Source organism: Molothrus ater, chromosome 14 (assembly GCF_012460135.2).
Source record: "Molothrus ater isolate BHLD 08-10-18 breed brown headed cowbird chromosome 14, BPBGC_Mater_1.1, whole genome shotgun sequence".
Lineage (NCBI taxonomy): Eukaryota > Metazoa > Chordata > Aves > Passeriformes > Icteridae > Molothrus > Molothrus ater.
In genome coordinates, this window is record NC_050491.2 from 4,467,521 (window position 1) to 4,484,559 (window position 17,039).

Sequence of the window (17,039 nt, forward strand, 5' to 3'; positions counted from 1 at the left end):
CCGTGCTGCCCGCCCGCCGGGACCCGCTCCGCCAGGTGGATCCGCCCCACGTTTTCCAGCCGCCCGTGGCGATCCGGGCTGTCGCGCCGATCCCGCGCTCGGGGCTCCGCTCCGCGTTTCCGCAGCAGCCGCTCGTGAGCGAGTCTCGCGAGCCCCGGCCCCACCGTGGCCTATGAGAGCGCGTCCCTCGCTCCGCGCAGCCAATAGGGCGCCGCCGCCGCCCCCCCGTCGGCTGGCAGCGCGTTGAGGGCTCCGAGCGGCGCCTCCATTTAAAGGGGCCGCGACCCGAATCCGGGTTCTGGGTAGAGCGGGCGGCGCAGCACCGGGAGAGCCAGGTATGAGCGGTGGCGGCCGCGGGCGTGCCCCGGCGGTGTCCCGGGAGGTGCGGATGGGGTGATGGGCCGGTCTTGGGGCCCCGCGAAGAGGGGGCGGGGCGGGCGCGCGCGGCGCTGGTACCAGGGTGGAGGGGTGGGTGACCCCCCCCCGAGGAGGGGGGGGGTGCGCGCCTTGCGGGAGGGGGCGTGGCCGATGCCCCTCGAGGGAGCGTGGCCGGTGCCGCTGGCCCCCTCCCCGTGGCGGCCGCTTGGGGGCGCCCTGCGGTGGGTCCCGGCGGTGGGGGGAGCGCTGTGAGACCCTCGCTCCTTATGGGGGATCTGGGCTGTGGGCTCCCTCGGGATGGATGGGGAGCCCCAGCCTGACCCCCACCCCTTGCAGCTCCGATCCAATGGAGAACCCAATGCGAATTGCTCTGCAGTGCGGGGGAGGCGGTGGTCTCTGCACCCCTCCCGGTATTACTGGGGAACGCACTTGCCTGGCCCCCATCCTCGCCTCGGTTCCATGGAGACCCCCGTGGGCCCTCGCTCTGGAGGGGGTTGGTCTCTGGACTCCCCCGGAATGGATGGGGAGCCCCCCATGTGACCCCCATCCCCAACCTGGTGCAGAGCTCACCCCGTGCCCCCTGCAGTGTGGGGATCGTGCGACCCTTATGCCTTTTGGGGGGGGTCTGGGCTCTGGGTGCCCCCGCTGTGGCTGGGGAACCCACCAGCCTGACCCTCATTCCCACCCTGCTTCCATGGAGACCCCAGCGAGATCCCTGCCCCTGTTGTGGGAGGCGGTCTCCGGGTACCCCCGCGGTGGATGGGGAGCCCCAGCCTGGCCCATCCCTGCTGTGGGCTGGCACAGGGCGGTGTGAGGGGCAGCCCTCATGGGGGACTGGGCTGGCTGTGCCCCCCAGCCCCGGCACAGGCTGGGCCCAGGGTTTATGGCCCTGAGCGCTCAGCCCAACGCCCAACGGGCCCTGTCCTGCTGAGGGGCTGTGCTGAGCAGTGACAGCAAACAGCCCTGGCAGCCTCTAGCCTACAGCTCTGCCCTGGTGCTCGGCTCTCTCCGTGTCCCCAGGGGCTCAGCCTTTATGGTGCTGTCACCACACGCAGGAGCAAAGTCTGTGGGGTTCACAGCTGCTGCTCTGTGAACTGGATAACCTCTCTGACTGCCTTCCCCTGTATGTGGGGGAGTCTGCAGCCTCCTCAAGGCCTGGAGGGGGTGTGTGTCCCTGGGCACCCTGTGCTGCTCTCGAGGATCTGGCCCCATGAGAGGAAGGTGCAGCCCCAGGGGCTGGAGATGCCCTGGGCTGCTGCTGAAGCCTCCCCATGTGGGCAGTGTGGCTGTGGCCAGCAAGGTGCCCTGAGGAGAATCAAGCACCTCCTGTGTGGTTGGTAGAGGTGGGGGCAGGCCTGGCGAGGCAGGGAGCTGGCTGTGCTGTGTGCCCAGCAGGGAAAAGGCCCTGGCATCAGATATGCTGTGTGGGCAGAGGCAGCGCTGGACGTGTCAGGTGATGGTGGGGGGTAGGATTTTCAACTGAGTGCTGAGGGATGGTTCCTGGAGTCTCTTTTGATGAGGATGAGAGCTGCTTCATTTGTGCTCTCCTCTGCTCCTGCTGTGCTTCCAGGTATGGCTTTTGTTCTAGGCTGTAGCTTCTTTCCTTTTCATTGCAGCTGCAATCCCCAAGAAAACTTTTAATCTGCATTTTCTCACCTAACTCTGCCTAGCCTGGGATCAAAGCTGGTGATAAGAGCATAGCCCTGTTGTTATTGTGAGCTCAACCTTATGAAAGGAATATCCACAGCCTACAGAGCTGTAATGACTAACCTGAGCCTCACAGCTCCATAGTGCATATTTGCACAACCTCTTTATCTCTCTGCACCTGCTCACATCCCTCTCCCTGTGAGTGCCCTTGCTTTGGAGGATGACAGTGAGTAACACCAGATTCTCCCACATCTCTGGCAGTCAGAGGAATGGCCCAGGCTGTGGCCATGGCCTCACTTCAGGGGCAAAGCCCCTTGTATGATATCTCTGTGGATGTCTTGTGGTCAGTGATGCTGGGATGCACAGCTGTGATGGACACAGATGTGCTGGCAGAAGCCTTGCTGCAGAAGGGTTGTGGTCAAAGCCATCCAATGGAAGCGTGGAATGGGCTACAGCTGTGACAATGCATTTGTTAGTTTAGCAAAGGCAGTGCTAAGGATTTGACTGGATTTGTGTTTTAGTGTCAGCAGTGTTTTATTAACTTCTTTCTCTGCTGATGGTACATGTCAGGGAATGGCAGTGTCTGAGACCATCCTCCAGCACCTTGGTGGCAGGCACCTTGCAGAGGGATCTGGGACTGTCAGTGAGGCAGAGGAGACAGCTCACACTGTGTTTCCAGTATTTTGGCTCTGCAGGGCCTCTTAAGGAAAATTACATGTTTTGCCTTCAAAGATAGATCCTCTCAGAAACTCTGCCCTTTTGGTTTTTTTTTTCCTTTTCCCTGTGCAGTAAGGTTTATTTACAGAACCACAAACAGATTTGGGTTGTAAAGGATGTCTAGAAGTGTCTGGTCCAACTGATCTGCTCACAGCAAAGCTGACTTGAGGCCTTGTTGTTCAGAGATTTGTCCAGTTGGGTTTTGAGGACCTCCAGGCAGTCTGTGGCCTGTCCCAGGCTGCAGCACTCCTCTGGAGAGTCACCTGCTGTCCCTGCAGCTGTCCTCTCCAGCTGCTTGTGGGATGTGCCAAAAACACTTTGTCAGGTGCTCTGATGCCTTCCTGCAGCATTTGGGCAACAGGTAGACAGACCTGATGGCCATCTGGTTTTTACCACTTCCAGGTCTTCTATTTTTTTTAATCATTGTCTTGGTATCATTAAGGCAGTTTGGACACACACTGCTCAAGCACGCTGTACCTCCAAGCCTTTTTGTTGAGCTTCTGATAGTACTTCCAAAGCTTTTTTACCCACTCACTCCTTTTCCCTGCATTTAGCACTATTTTGGCTGTACAAATACCAGGAGAATTTTCTCTTGGACTTGATGGCTGAGTGGAGTTGGTTCTTGAGGCTGAATTGCTCTCCAGGTAACATTGCTGCTAAGGGTGTACTTAGATTTGTTGCTCTTTTCTCTGTTGCAAAGCCTTGACACTTAGTGCTTTGGGAGATCCTGGTCTTAGGAGGTGTGAGGGGATCCAAGCCATTTCAAACTGCTGCCAGGATGGCATTCGGGATGGATGAGGATGCTCCTGTTGCCTGTCTTAGCATTTACTGTTGTGGTTAGCATTAGATAGTGCTGAGATTGAGGAATGTTGTCAGTTTTATTTGAAATGTTGCAGGGAGTCTCCTGGTAAACCTAATTCCAGGCAATTCTGTGAGATTTCTGAAATTTGTCCTTCTTGCACTTTGTTGAAACTTTGAGGTAAAGTTTCTGGAATGCAAGCTCAAAATCCAGTTTGGTCATTGCTGCCTTTGAGGAATTTACAGGAGACTCATGGCTGTGTGCTGTAGCACCAGCTGCTCAGTGCTGGAGGATTTGGCTTTCTGGGTTCAGGGTGGTTGTGATACATTTGAGGCCTGCAGCCCTGAGCTGGGGCTCCTGCTGTAGGACAATCTAGTGGTGATCTCCTTTCCTGGCTTTGGGACTATCAAAAAACAATTGCTGGAGTCTCAGTGCTGCTGGTGAAATTCTGGAAAGGCCCTTTTTTCCCTGTGTACCAGTTACTGTTGTGTGGACAGTCCCAGTCACACGTGGAGACTGTTCTGAAGGGGATGTGGTGAAAGCTGCTGCAGTTTGTGCTGATTGGGAACCAGTAACACATCTGGAGGTGGGACAATGTTTGCCAAACCCTGCCTGCAAAGCACAAGGACTTGACCAGTGGCATCTGCAGGAGCTGTGGCTGACTTGGAGTGAGTCACTGCATGTAAAACCTCCAAGTCACAGAGGGTTTACAGATCCCATGGTCAGTTGTTTAATCATGTGTTTATGAGCTTGTCCAGCTTTGATTTCCAACTTTTTGCATCCTTGTGTGCATCTGTCTGTACCTCTAAGGAGTTGTCTGCTGTAGATCTTCTTTGTGATTTTTTTGAGATGGGTCACATCTCCCTGTTTCTTTTCAGAGAACAAAATAGGTTTAGCACTGAAGGGTGTTTTCTAAACAATGGCTTGATGGCAATGATGCATAAAGCAGTGGGATTCTTGTGTTACTGTGTCATTTTTATTTTTTTTTTTTAATTTGAACTATCTCAACTCTTCCAATGACTGTTATCAATTGTAGACAGTAGCCAAGAATGAGACAGTGATGGTCTAAGAGGGCACTGTGAGCAAGTAGCACTGTACTGAATGCCACCAAGGGGGCTTTGTGCTCTTTGAGTTTGCAGCTCAGAGAGCTGCCTCTCCAAAAACATTAGTAACAAAATCCTTTCTGCTCCTTTCTGGAGAATTTTGACTGGACTGGAACATGGTCCACAGTAGTGTGCTTAATTTACTGGTGATTGTTTGTAAATTCATTTGGGTTGAAGTGAGTTAGCCAATACATAATAAAGGTTTGCAGTGCTTGGATTTAGAATGCTATCAGCTGTCCAGATAAACTCAGATAAGTCACAGCAGAGAAGCTGGCTTCTGCTGTACTCACCACTCAAAGTACAATATTGTTGATGAAGATATGTTGACTGAGACCATGCTGGTAGGACATGATATTACTTTCTTAATGTTTTATTAATTGAACTGTGTATTGACACTATTTTTGTTGAGAAATACTAGGTGGAGTGTTACTGTTGGTTCAAAAATTTGGCACAAAAAAATAGAAACTTCTTCCAGAGATCTGCTTAGGTCTTACAGACCATATAGATAGGAGGTGGCTGAAATGTTCATTTAAGTGTCTTTTGTAGTTATTAATTATTTTCGTATTTCACATTATCTCTAATAATGAAAAAGATAATCCTTCAGCCTTCAAAAGTATTGAAAATCTGAATACATATCCATGAACAGAAGTCCAGGACAGATACTCAAGCAATTCCTGTTCCTTTGCTAGAGGACAGCAGTAACTGCATGGCTGTAGGATTTTTTTGTGGGCTGTAAAGACTTCTGAGATGTTCTCTTCATCAGGAGGGAGTAACAACAGCTTTTTTTTTTTTTTGCTGTCTGTTTTTAATTAAATGTTTGATGGTAGATCCTCATTTCTGTAGGTAGGCCACATATTCCCCTGCTAATGGTTACCTGAGTTACAGCACCACTGATGTCTTTAATAAGCTGGATAAAGTCCCAGGTAGTCACTTGGATGTGGTTAAGTGTCCTGGCAGAGATGGTGCACTTTGAGCTTCCAGACCTGAGAGAAGATCCCACGTGCCCCTCTTTGGCATGAAGAGCTGGGGAGGTCTGGTGGTCACAGGTACTGGCTTTGGCCATCAGTGTTGTGTTCTGTGCCAGTCCTGCACACCTGGAGAGGACCCCCAGCTGTCCCATCACTCCTTTGGAAATGCTTACTTGCTACCTGAGAAGCATTCTGCTGCAGGCTGTTGTGCAAGAGACTTTGCCCTTCAACGTGTTCTTCCCAAGAATATATCTCTGACTGGATACTCCAGGGAGTAGCACTTACTCCTAGGTGAGGAGTTCCCAAATGGAGCAGTTATATGTGCTGCTAGGTGCAGGATTTCAGCACACTGCCTCCTCTTGGTTTGTTGCACTGTACTCTCCTTGCTGCCAGGATGTGGCTGGAAAAGAGGAAGATTTTGAGCGGACCAGTGACCAAACCCCAGTGACTGAGCTGTGCATTAGCTGGTCCTGGAATAAGAGAGGTGATGACTTGTGGTGGATCATTTCAGCACCTGCCAGAAACAATAAGCTATTCTGTTTCTGTTGTGGAAAGTGACGAAAAGACTTTACCAGAGATAAAGTGCATGCTCTGTTTGCAGCTTAACTCACTGTGAAGCTCAACAGAAGGCCCAGACAAATCTGTCTGCCTGGGGCAGACAGAAGTAGAGCTTCTTACCTTGCTGCAGCAGAGCAGCTCTAATTTCCTCAGGTTGAGTTTGATTTCAGAGCAACCCACAGAACTGGAAAATACCATTCTTTCCTATTTTGAGAGCCTCCTTCCTCATTCTTATCAGCTGGTAGTTGAAAGCCACTATAAAGAATTCATTGTCAGGGACATTCTGTGCTTTCCCACTCACACTGTTTGTCAGCATCACCTTAGGTTCAGCCTCAACTCTTAACTCCATCAGCTTTTCCAGATTCTTTTAAATATATCAAGAGTAGGCATTCATCTGCCCTGTATCATTTTGGAGCTCCGATGCAGCAGGTTGAAAATAAACAAAAGAAAAATACTTCTAAAACCTGAATGTTGAACTGCAGGACTTAAAATCACTGGAATTTTAGGAGGTCCAAAGTATAAATTGGTTCAAAGTGGGATTAGGCAGATTCACAGAGGATTTGCCCAGTACAGACTCTTAACAGGGACATTGTCAGTGCAGCTCAAGCCAAGTGTGATTCTTCAGCAGCTGAGTCATTGATTGGGGGATGTGCTGAAGAGGAACATCCTGTTAGTTGTGTTTCTTACACTCTCTCCCCAGGTATCCATTCTTGGTGTGAATAGGAGCAGGATATTCAAGCACATGGCTCTTTCATTGGACTGACTGCAGCAGTCCTTAGCTTTGCACATCCTAAGAAATTTTGGTTCCTTCTCCAGAGTGTGTGAGCTGCTCTGCTGGGAGGATTCAGACAGAGCTGATGAGGGGGGACAGGGCCTCGAGCACAGGGGGCTGTGCTTCCAAACAGAGCATGTGGGTGAGTCAGTGCTCTTACTGCAGCCTTGCCTCTGCAGAGGGGTCTGTTCCAGCCACATCCTGATAGTTTGGAGTTGCCTCAATCTGCAGAATACTTCTTCTCTTTCAGACTCTTCTGTTGGTCATGCACATTGCCATTAAGTCAGAGTTTTGTCTTGTGTTGTATCACCCAAAGTTTGAAAGCAGTGTTAAGGTGTACTCTGTTAACCCAGATGCCTTTGGTCCACTTGTAACATGAGTTACAGGACAAGTTTGTAGATTGTTGCTTGCATTATGCTCTGGGAGGGAATGCCCAAATGGATTTCTTATGCTCCAAATGTTTCCAGGGTCTATTTCTACCAAGCAAAGACTAGGCAGCTGAAAGTGGGAATTACATTAGGACCTTAGTGGTTCATTGCAAACTTGTGCAAAGTCTCTGAGGTCATTCTGAGGGGTATGTTAGCTCTGTTAAGTATACCTATAAATAAATTTTCCTTCTTCATCTGGAAGCCTTGAGGGTTTTTTTTTGCTTATTATTGTAGGGTCTGCTCTCTGTCTCTGAAACTGGGTGGGGGATATCTTTGAGCAGGAGACATTGCTCATATTCTGAACAGCAGGAAAAAACCCTTGTTTATCATCTTGGAAGGGTTCTCATCTTCTTCAAATCCTTAAGACCTTTCTTTCAGATGTCTTTGTTTCTATTTCACTTTGTTCTTATTTCTGTCAGCCAACCTAAAACATGTATTAGATCCTGCATTGCTCTGGAATTGGCTTTTTCTAAAAGTTTTGTCTCGTCTTGTGACTAAAAGTGAACAGAAACACCAAAATCTTTGGGGGTGAAATTTGCTGAGCATTTCTAAAAATTACATTTGCTTTAGTTTCTGATTGGGATTGTGGGAACAGTGTTTTATCTACCACCAGGAAACAGAAAACATTACTATGTATTTAGATAAAATAAGGAGGTGGTGGCTTTGAAATCCAGTTGTTGGGTATGATTTCTTTAAATTCCTGCTTATCTAAGTTTTAGAGGCTGGGTACCTTCTCTGTCCAAGTATGTTCTGTTTAGTTCTGAGCAAATAATTTGTGATTGAAAATTTGCTTGTCCTTTCAGAGGGAAGGATATGAAAAAAGAGTTAAACAGTCATCATCAGTGAAATTAAATCAGGCTTCCTCCTTTATTGATATAGATGAGTTATGCCCACTGTAAACCCAAATAAACAAAAGTACAGTGTCTTCTCATTCAGGGCTTAAAACAGTGCTAAATTTAGAATTGGAATTACTCTGATAGGAAGGGCTAGGTTGTTGCCACGTCATTTGATTCTAGTGCATTTTTTGTAGTGTCTACTTAGAGCCTGTTTGGGGACATGATGTTATTTCAAGTCTTGCACTGCCTTCCCACTTGCAGACTCCAGCTCCTTCTCCCTTTCCCTCTTCAGGTTTGTCAACCATTATCTCCTTGTGGGGGTATAATTCAGTTTTAGACCATATTACTTGCCTCATCTCTAAGTCTTGACCTTTCTGTCTTATGATGATGTCAACCATGAGGAGCTGGGCTGTAACTTGCCCTCTGAGGTTGGCAGTCTGCATCACACCTTCCTGTTCAAGTCACTGGTTTTGCCCTGCAAAGTCACACTGGTCTTTTTTCCTGACTCCTCATTGCCTGCTTGTGTCTATCTTGCTACTTGTTCTTCTTATGACTGCTTTTAACATCAGAGCTTTACCACCTTTCTTCTTGCCACTCTCCAGAACTCCTCCTAGTTCTAACTTAAGCTTTTCCAGTTGTTCCATGTCTGAATATTAGCCTATGTAGTTTTGGGGCTATGCAGTAGCTGTAGTTATACTGTAACATTGTTTATATCTGTCCTCTGACAAGATTAATGCATGTTGTCATCCTGTATCTTGTTAAGACACAGTTCGGGGCTTGAAAGGAGTTATTTCTACCTCTATGTTTAAGAGAAAAAAGGTATTTTAAAAATTAAAAATGTGTTAGCTCCATAAGAACAGATGAGGAGAAAGGACAGACTGTATTATTTGGAGAGAGAAGAAGGCAGGGCTGGGGATATTGGCGCAGAACATTGGTGTGGAGCCTCCTGAATTGGTGCTCTGATACCCCAGTGTGTCATTTAGCATAAACAAGTTTCTTGGCTGTGCTGTGGTGAGGTGTGTGAGGGCTGTAGAGCTCCCAAAGGACTATTATACCAAACTACTGCATCCTGCTGCTGACTTTTGTACCCTCACAAGTAGAGGTGATTCACCTGCTGGTGTCCTGGTTATGGCCTGGCAGCATTCCTGGGCCTTGGTTTACTCCAGCAGTGTTCAGAAGAGTGGACAGTTCATGTTCTGTGTTAGACTGCTTTTCATTAACTTGCAAGTCTCTCTCTCTCATTTCCAGTTGCCATCTTCTAAATGGATTCCAGTGAATTTTCAGGATCTCTGGACCCCCTGTCCTTGCCTGACAAACCGCTCATTGGTGATCTCCCTGCTGACATGGAGTTTGGTGAAGATCTCCTGGGCTCCCAAACAGCTTCTACCCAGGAAGTTTCAGTTCTTCAGCCCCCTGGCTGGGATCAATCCAAGCAGATGACTGCAGATGAGGACTTGGACCTTGTAGTGAAAGCAGACAGCATGTCTGAACTAAATAAATCAAATGACTGTGTTCTAGATAAACCTGGTGTCTTGGATATGCTGGAGAAACCCGGTGTCAGGGATGATTTGGGTAAAACCTCTGACTTGGTGGATAAACCAGAGGGTCTGGATGGGCTGTGTAAGGCACAACCTTCCCAGGACGTGGAGGGTGGACCAGCAGACTCCTCTGCCCTGTCTAGAGAAGCTGTTGGTCCAGAAACAGGGAAAGAAGGGGAGGATGCACCAAAAAATTGTTCTGGGGATGTAAAGGAAGATGGTGCTGCTGCTATTCCTGCACTGTCTGGTGACAATACCCCTGAATCACCCCAACAACCTGTCCCTGACTCCAGGGATCTCAGCAGTGCCCTGGCCAAGGAAGAAACCACAGCACAGTCCTCAAGTCCCACAGTGCCCCCACCCCAACTCAGTCTTAAACAAACAAAGAAGATGAAGTTAAAGGCACCAAGGAAAAGCTCACCCTTGCAGAGGGAAGGGCTGGCAGGGGAGGCAGAGGTGCAGCTGAGCCCAGACAACAGAACTGCAGCTTTGCCCCCTGAGCCTGTGGAGAAAACCTGGGCAGAGGAAGGGGATGATAATGGGAAGAACTCACTTAAAGAAAACAGTGCACTCAAAGCACAGGAAGCCTTACCACCAGCAGGTAAGTTGTTGGTTCAGCAGATCCTGGCTTCTTTTTGCTCAGGAGGTCATGCAGCTACACACTGCTGGAGTCTGCTCTGCATTCCAGCTCATCCCCTGCTATGGAAGTAGCCAACCCTCTGATGGTCTAGATTTGGGCAAAGCCTCTTGTGTAAAGGGAATAATGTTCCGGTGTGCACAAGCTCCTGCTCTGGCTTTCATGGCTTTAACTGATTTTTGATGCTTGTGGAAGCAAGGAGCTTCCCCAGTAAAGCTATGGCTGCACATCAGCCACAGCTTTTTTTATTTGAAACATCTCAACTCTTCCAATAACTGTTATCAATTGTAGACAGTAGCCAAGAATGAGACAGTGATGGTCGAAGATGGCACTGTGTGCAAGTAGCACAGTACTGAATGTCACCAAGGGGGCTTTGTGCTCTTTGAGTTTGCAGCTCAGAGAGCTCACGCTCTCCATCGCTGGAGTCTTTGCTGGAACTGAGGGTCAGCAGCAGGTGTTTCCAATAGGCAGAGTTCCTCTGCCCAGGCTGGCCATCCCCAGGAGATGCTCAGTCTTGTCAGAAGCAGTTGGAGGTAACTGCCCACCCAGCCTGCCTCCCCTATGCAGGGAGGTCTCCCCCTTACAGGGCTCCTCCAGTCTGTGTTTGGATCTGCAACTACAGGTGGTGGGTTTAGGAACCTTCCACCATCAGAACTGTACTTGGTAGCCAGAACAGGCTGAGGCTTCCTGTGCTGACTGACCCAAAGGGTGACTGCATTTGGAGAACACCTGTGCTCTTCTACTGGAGGAAAGCCAAGATGTTAGATGCAAGCTTGTTCTGTGTTTCTGTTTCAGGAGAAAGCCTGTCTGGGAAGGGAAGCGAGCTGCCGGCTGAGAAGGTGAGAGGAGAATGCAGTCAAGTATGTATGGTACAGGAGCACAGAGCATGGCTGGCTGTTGTCAGACTCTGTGAGGGACACTGGCTGTTGTGTCAGCCCTCTGGAGAGGAGTTTGCATGACTCCTGTGACAGAATGATCCCTGTGCACTGCCACTATGCTGTAATGTGGCTTCAGTGTGTCCCTGCTACCCTCAGCTGAAATGTCATTCTCATAAGCCTACTCCCCTCTCTCCTCTGTCTTGCCAGCTCTGATCAGGTATCCATGGAGTTTTATCCATTTTCAGCCTAGGTATTGGGAAACCAAATCCCAGAAGTTGGAACTTCACCATAATCTGGGATATTTATCCGTGGTTGTCCTAGCTGCTAGTTAGCCTAACTATTTTCTGAATGTCTTCTAGGAGCAGAAAAGAAGCGAACGACCCAGAAGATCAGAAACTGTCAGGCCTGAGACTGTGAACTCCTCAGAGAGCAGTGAGTAACTGGGGTTGGCCAATCCCTGTTTTCAGCCAGAGAGAATGGTCCAGATCCATTGTGGGCAGATAGTTCATGGTGTGAGTACAGTGGGAACTCTGGAATTTTCATCCAGACTTCCCTTCTGCCCAGGACAGGTCCACAAGTCTTCATCCTGGGGTATTTGCCTTGCTTTCTCAGGGCACTTAGGTCAAAACAGAGAGTGTTGTAGTATTTTTACAGTGCTGTGTGGGCACCAAGCACTAAGTTACAGGATGAGACTAGAGGAGTGTTCCCAGGAAATCCATTTTCCATCTCCTCACCCAGGAACTTCCTTCCATTCTCTCTATGAGAGCAGGCTGTCTGAAGGAAGCTTGCATTTTGGAGATTTTCCTGGAGTGAAGTGTCTATTCTTTGAGATATTGAATGCCACCCTGCCATTCCTTAGTATTTGTGTGTTGCTCCTTTATTGCCTGCCTGTGCTAGAATCTGGTGATTAACACATTCCCTTTCCAGTCTAACAGTTCTTACAGGGTAGATGTTCACACTTTGGGCTTCTGCTCAACCTTGGCATATCATGACTTCCTAGACAGGAATTGTATTTAAGCCTGGTGTGTTTAAACACCTCTTGATTCATCTCCAGTTACAACAGAATTTCTTTTAAGGATCCCTTTATCATTCCACCGAGACAGGAACAAAGTACATAGAGGGACTCTAGAAAGGTGACTCAGAAAATCCCAGCGTGTGTCTCACAGCAGAGTTTCTCACTTCCTAACGAGGGGTTTCTGATCTTCCTCTGCTGCTCTGCAGTTCCAGTGTCTGATGAAGACTCTGATGCGATGGTGGATGATCCCAACGACGAGGATTTCGTCCCTTTCCGGACGCGGCGCTCCACGCGGATGTCGCTGCGCGCTCAGATGGCGCAGCGAGCCGCCCGCTCCTCCTTCACCAAGATGACGTGTGCCAACTGCCGGACCCCGCTGCAGAAGGGCCAGACTGCCTACCAGAGAAAAGGCCTTCCTCAGCTCTTCTGCTCCAGCTCCTGTCTCACCACCTTCTCAAAAAAACCACCTGGCAAGAAGATATGCACCTTCTGCAAAAAGTGTGTGTTCATTCCCCTCTCCTCAGCACTCCCGTGCTTGTGACCCCACTCAACTGCTCCACAGCTCTCCTGCCAGTCCCCTTCCTGTGGCCCTCGTTCAGCCACATCATTCCTGCCCACTGCCAGCTGCTGCCCTATGTATTCTTTCACTGCCTATCCCATGCTCCCTACACCCTCTTCACATTCTTACTTTCCCTGCCTGTCCCCAGACTTAGTGCCCCATATTCCCCTCAAAACAATCTCCTGCATGCTCTGTCTTCAGACACCTCTCCCCTGGGCCAGGACAGAAGCTGCTGTGAGACAGTTCTTGCCAACTTTTTGGAACATCAGAAAGTCCTGTACATTACAGTGAGCCATCCTATCCCTTTGTGGCAGGACACACATGTCCCTGCACTAACCCATCCCCTCCTGATCCCCAGGGAGATCTGGAACACCAAGGACTCTGTGGTTGCCCAGATTGGTTCAGGTGGCTCTTTCCATGAGTTCTGCACCTCTGTCTGCCTTTCCCTCTACGAGGCCCAGCAGCACAGACCAGCACCTCAGTCTGCAGATGCCTCGGACACCAGCCGCTGCAGTGTTTGCCACAAACCTGGCGAGGTAAACAAATCTCTTGTCCTTCCCATGTCCTGGAGGAAGTGCTTATGACTCACAGCACTTAGTCTTGATCAAGACCAGGGCATTTGCCAGGTTTTCTTTCCTGTGGAGTGAGGCCTCAGCCCCATAGCTGGCTTAGGCTCACTCTCAAGCTTTTCCTTGCCTGAGGCTCACTGCTTCCTGCCACTCTGCTCTCACAGTTGCTCCTCTGACTTTTGGCAAGGGAGGCCACAGCGAGTCCACACCAGCTTCCAGTATGGCATTTCCCAGTTTTAGTGCCTGTTATCCCAAGGGCTGTGCTTGTAGTGGTACAGCTGCACTGGAAGGAGGCCTGTGGTGGTTTGGGAGTGACAGCAGTGATGTCTCTGCAGATCCAGCACGAGGTCAGCAATGGGAACGTGGTTCACCGCATCTGCAGCGACGCCTGCTTCACCAAGTTCCGGGCCACCAAGGGGCTGAAAACAAACTGCTGTGACTACTGTGGACTTTATATCTACAACAAGGGCATGCCCCTGGAGTACCTCTTCCATGAAGGCCAGCAAAAACGCTTTTGCAACTCTGCGTGTCTCAACAGTTACAAGAAGGTGGGTGAGGGCAGCTGCCTTGGGTGGGGGGTTATCTGTGGGCACACAGTAACTTTGCTTGGTGTGGCACAGGGCATTTTATTAAATAGCAGGTGACTTGAATCCCCTTGGTCTTTGATTGCTGACAAAGCAGTTAAAAGACTGCTGTGGGGAAACTCTGAAGCAGGTAAACAGAATTGATTTTATCTGCATGGGGCCCACCATGGACCAGAAGGTCCATTAACTGATGGTAGAGTGACAGTGGTATATGCAATTAGCATGGAATGGCTTCTGGATGTCTCCCTAAGGCTAGGCTGGGTATGTTCCTCTGTCACCTGAGCAGTCTTCACTTAAGTGTCTTGGGAGGGGTTGCCAAACTCTGTCTTCCTGCCAGGCTACCCTTGAAATGAGAGGTTGAACTGCCAAAGGCAGCTTTTTTTGCTACCACCACCTGAATCTGCAGACTGTGAGCCTGTCCCTGGCATCAGGTGGTCACTGCAGGAGAGCAGTCCTGTAGTGGTTACAGCAGTGGGGTGGGATGTGAGAGCTGGACCTTGCCAGCTGTGATGGTCTCCTGGAAGCTCTGTTCTGCTCTGTTTTTGCAGAAGAACACTCGGGTCTACCCCTGCATGTGGTGCAAGACGCTGTGCAAGAACTTTGACATGCTGCCCAACGTGGATCGCAGTGGCAAGATGGGCCTGTTCTGCTCCATTTGCTGCACTACCTCCCACAAAGTGAAGCAGTCAGGCTTAGTTGGTAAGAGCACCTGTGTAGAGGGAATCATCACCTCTCCACTTAATTCTTTCCTTGGTATTGTTTATTGCTGGAAGTGCAGATGGAGGAGCCCTTGCAGCATGTAGACATCTTAATACAGAGAGTAGTGTACATTGCTGTTCTTGAGAATGAATGCAGGGAGCAGGTGTAGTGCTGGATTGTGCTGGCATTGCCCTTCCCATTACATGGGGTACTGGGGTGTCCTGGAGTGGGACAAGTGTTGCAGCCTGTTTTGTCCAAATTCCTATAGAGCCAGGGTCACTTTTCTGAACCACTCTGCTCTCCATCTGGTTAACATTTCTGTCCTAGCAGAATCTGCTGCTCTTAGTTTCCTGCTGTTCTTGTCCCTTGCTTTGTGATAATAGTTTGTCAGACTGAGGACGAGTGAGCTTGCATGCCAGCCTCAGAATCCAGTCCCACATCCTGTGCTGCTGCCCTCACCAATTCCTGTCTGTTTCATCAGGTCCCCCTAGACCCTGCAGCTTCTGCAGAAAGAGTTTATCTGAACCCTGCTATTACAACAAGACAGACCGGGTTGTCTACCAGTTCTGCAGCCCCAGCTGCTGGACCAAATTCCAGGTACTGAAGTATTCCTCATGCTGGGCTGGGCCATAGAGCTCATGACACTAAATAGAGGCTCCACCTTCCTTGAGCTCCTCAGGGAGGGCTCCTAAGAAAGTCTCTTCTGGAGCACAGGAGTTGCAGTGACTGTGATTGCTCAAATCCCAGTCCTGGCCCTATCTCCCCCACCCTCCACTGGGATAAGGTGGGCTGCAATTCACTCCTGCCTATCAGGTTATGCCCAGCAGGAGGGCAGTGCAGAGCTGTGCTGTTTGAGATAGAGTGGCCTTAAGAGAGCACAAGCAAGTGCACAAGTAAACCAGGAAAGCACAAGTGCACACCTGATAGCTGCATGGAGAGGGGCGGAGCTGCCCTCTCAGCCAGGTGTCACTGAGAACATAAGTCTTCAGGATGTATTATCTAAAAATTTATAAGTAGCAGGCCTGGATACCTGTTGTTTAATAATCCTCAAAGGCTTGACTGGTGATTTTTAATCTTCTGATGTTAAGTTTCAGCATATGTGAGATGTTTGTGGTATTCATAGGCAATTTCAAGAATATTAGTTTTGTACAGTTGTCAAAGAACAAAGTAACAGCCAGGAAGACCTGAGAAACTCAGGCCAGGACAAGTCTTGGGCAACTGAGAAAACATAGAAAATCTAGAGGTAAGAGTTAGTTACCTCTAACCTAGCAGTTGGAGCATTTCATTTTGAGATTTGATTTGTTTGGGGCTTTTTTTTTTTTTTTTGGTGGAGGGGGTGGAGGCATTTGGTTGGTTGGGGGTTTTGGTGGGCTTCTTTTTGTTTCTTTCTGTTTGTTTGTTTGGGTTTTTTATAAATCCTTGATTGTAATCCTTCACTAAGGTCACAAAAAGTGTGAGTAGTGTAGCTATAGAGCTTTTAGCATTGTAGATTTCATAAGACTAGAATCATAGAACAGTTTGGGTTGAAGGGGACCTTTAGATCTCATCTGGGCCAGCCTCCCCTGCAGTGAGCAGGGACATCTTCAACTAGATCAGGTTGCTCAGAGCCCTGTCCAATCTGATCTTGAATATTTCCAGGGTTAGGGCACCTACCTGTGTTTTGCCACCTACGTTGGAAAAAAAAAATACCTAATCTCAATATGCTCTCTTTTAGGTTAAAACTATTACCCCTTGTCCTGTTGCAGCAGGCCCCGCTAAAATGTGTATCCCATCTTGCTTACAAGCTCCCTTTTAAGTATTGGTGTCCCCAGAGCCTTCTCCAAGCTGAATAATCCCAATTCAGCCTTTCTTGACAGGAGAACTATTCCAACCCTCTGATCATTTTTATGGCCCTCCTCTGGACTCGCTCCAAGAGCTCCATGTCCTTCCTGTGCTGGGGACCCCAGAGCTGGAGGCAGCACTGCAGGTGGGGTCTGACCAGAGTGGAGCAGAGGGGCAGAATCCCCTCCCTCCACTCCACTGAGGAGACAGCTAGGTTGGTCAGGCAGGACTTGCCCTTGGTGCCCTGTGCTGGCTGTGTTGGCACCTCCTGTGCTCCATGTGCCTCAGCACAGCTTCTAGAAGGATCTGTTCCATGATCTTCACAGGCACTGCGCAGTTCAGTTGTTTCCAGGGTCCTCCTTTCTACCCATTTTAGAAATGGTTGCAACTTTTCCCCTTTTCCCAACTGGAAGTTCATTAATTCATCTAACGTGAATTATTACCATATAAAATCAGCATTGTAAACATATGAGTAAACCCATGCATCACCTGGGTTAGGAACCGTCCTGCTGGCAGATCTCAGAACACACTTG

The 17,039-nt window shown here is 49.2% G+C and overlaps 1 protein-coding gene across 4 annotated transcripts in view; it reads left to right on the top strand.

Annotated features, from left to right (window-relative positions):
• Positions 1 to 17,039, top strand: part of ZMYM3 (zinc finger MYM-type containing 3) — a 31,933-nt gene that overhangs the window by 323 nt on the left and 14,571 nt on the right. For 2 of the 4 annotated variants that reach the window (XM_036402427.2, XM_054516383.1), the window contains exons 2-9: positions 9,455 to 10,345; positions 11,177 to 11,220; positions 11,619 to 11,691; positions 12,481 to 12,772; positions 13,192 to 13,369; positions 13,738 to 13,950; positions 14,535 to 14,685; positions 15,167 to 15,282. In XM_036402427.2, the coding sequence (XP_036258320.1) occupies positions 9,469 to 10,345; positions 11,177 to 11,220; positions 11,619 to 11,691; positions 12,481 to 12,772; positions 13,192 to 13,369; positions 13,738 to 13,950; positions 14,535 to 14,685; positions 15,167 to 15,282 (1,944 nt within the window). In that variant the 5' untranslated portion in view covers positions 9,455 to 9,468. Of the gene's footprint in view, positions 1 to 267; positions 336 to 5,179; positions 10,346 to 11,176; positions 11,221 to 11,618; positions 11,692 to 12,480; positions 12,773 to 13,191; positions 13,370 to 13,737; positions 13,951 to 14,534; positions 14,686 to 15,166; positions 15,283 to 17,039 lie in introns of those variants that run through there. The other 2 variants (XM_036402428.2, XM_036402429.2) reach the window with 2 other exon arrangements.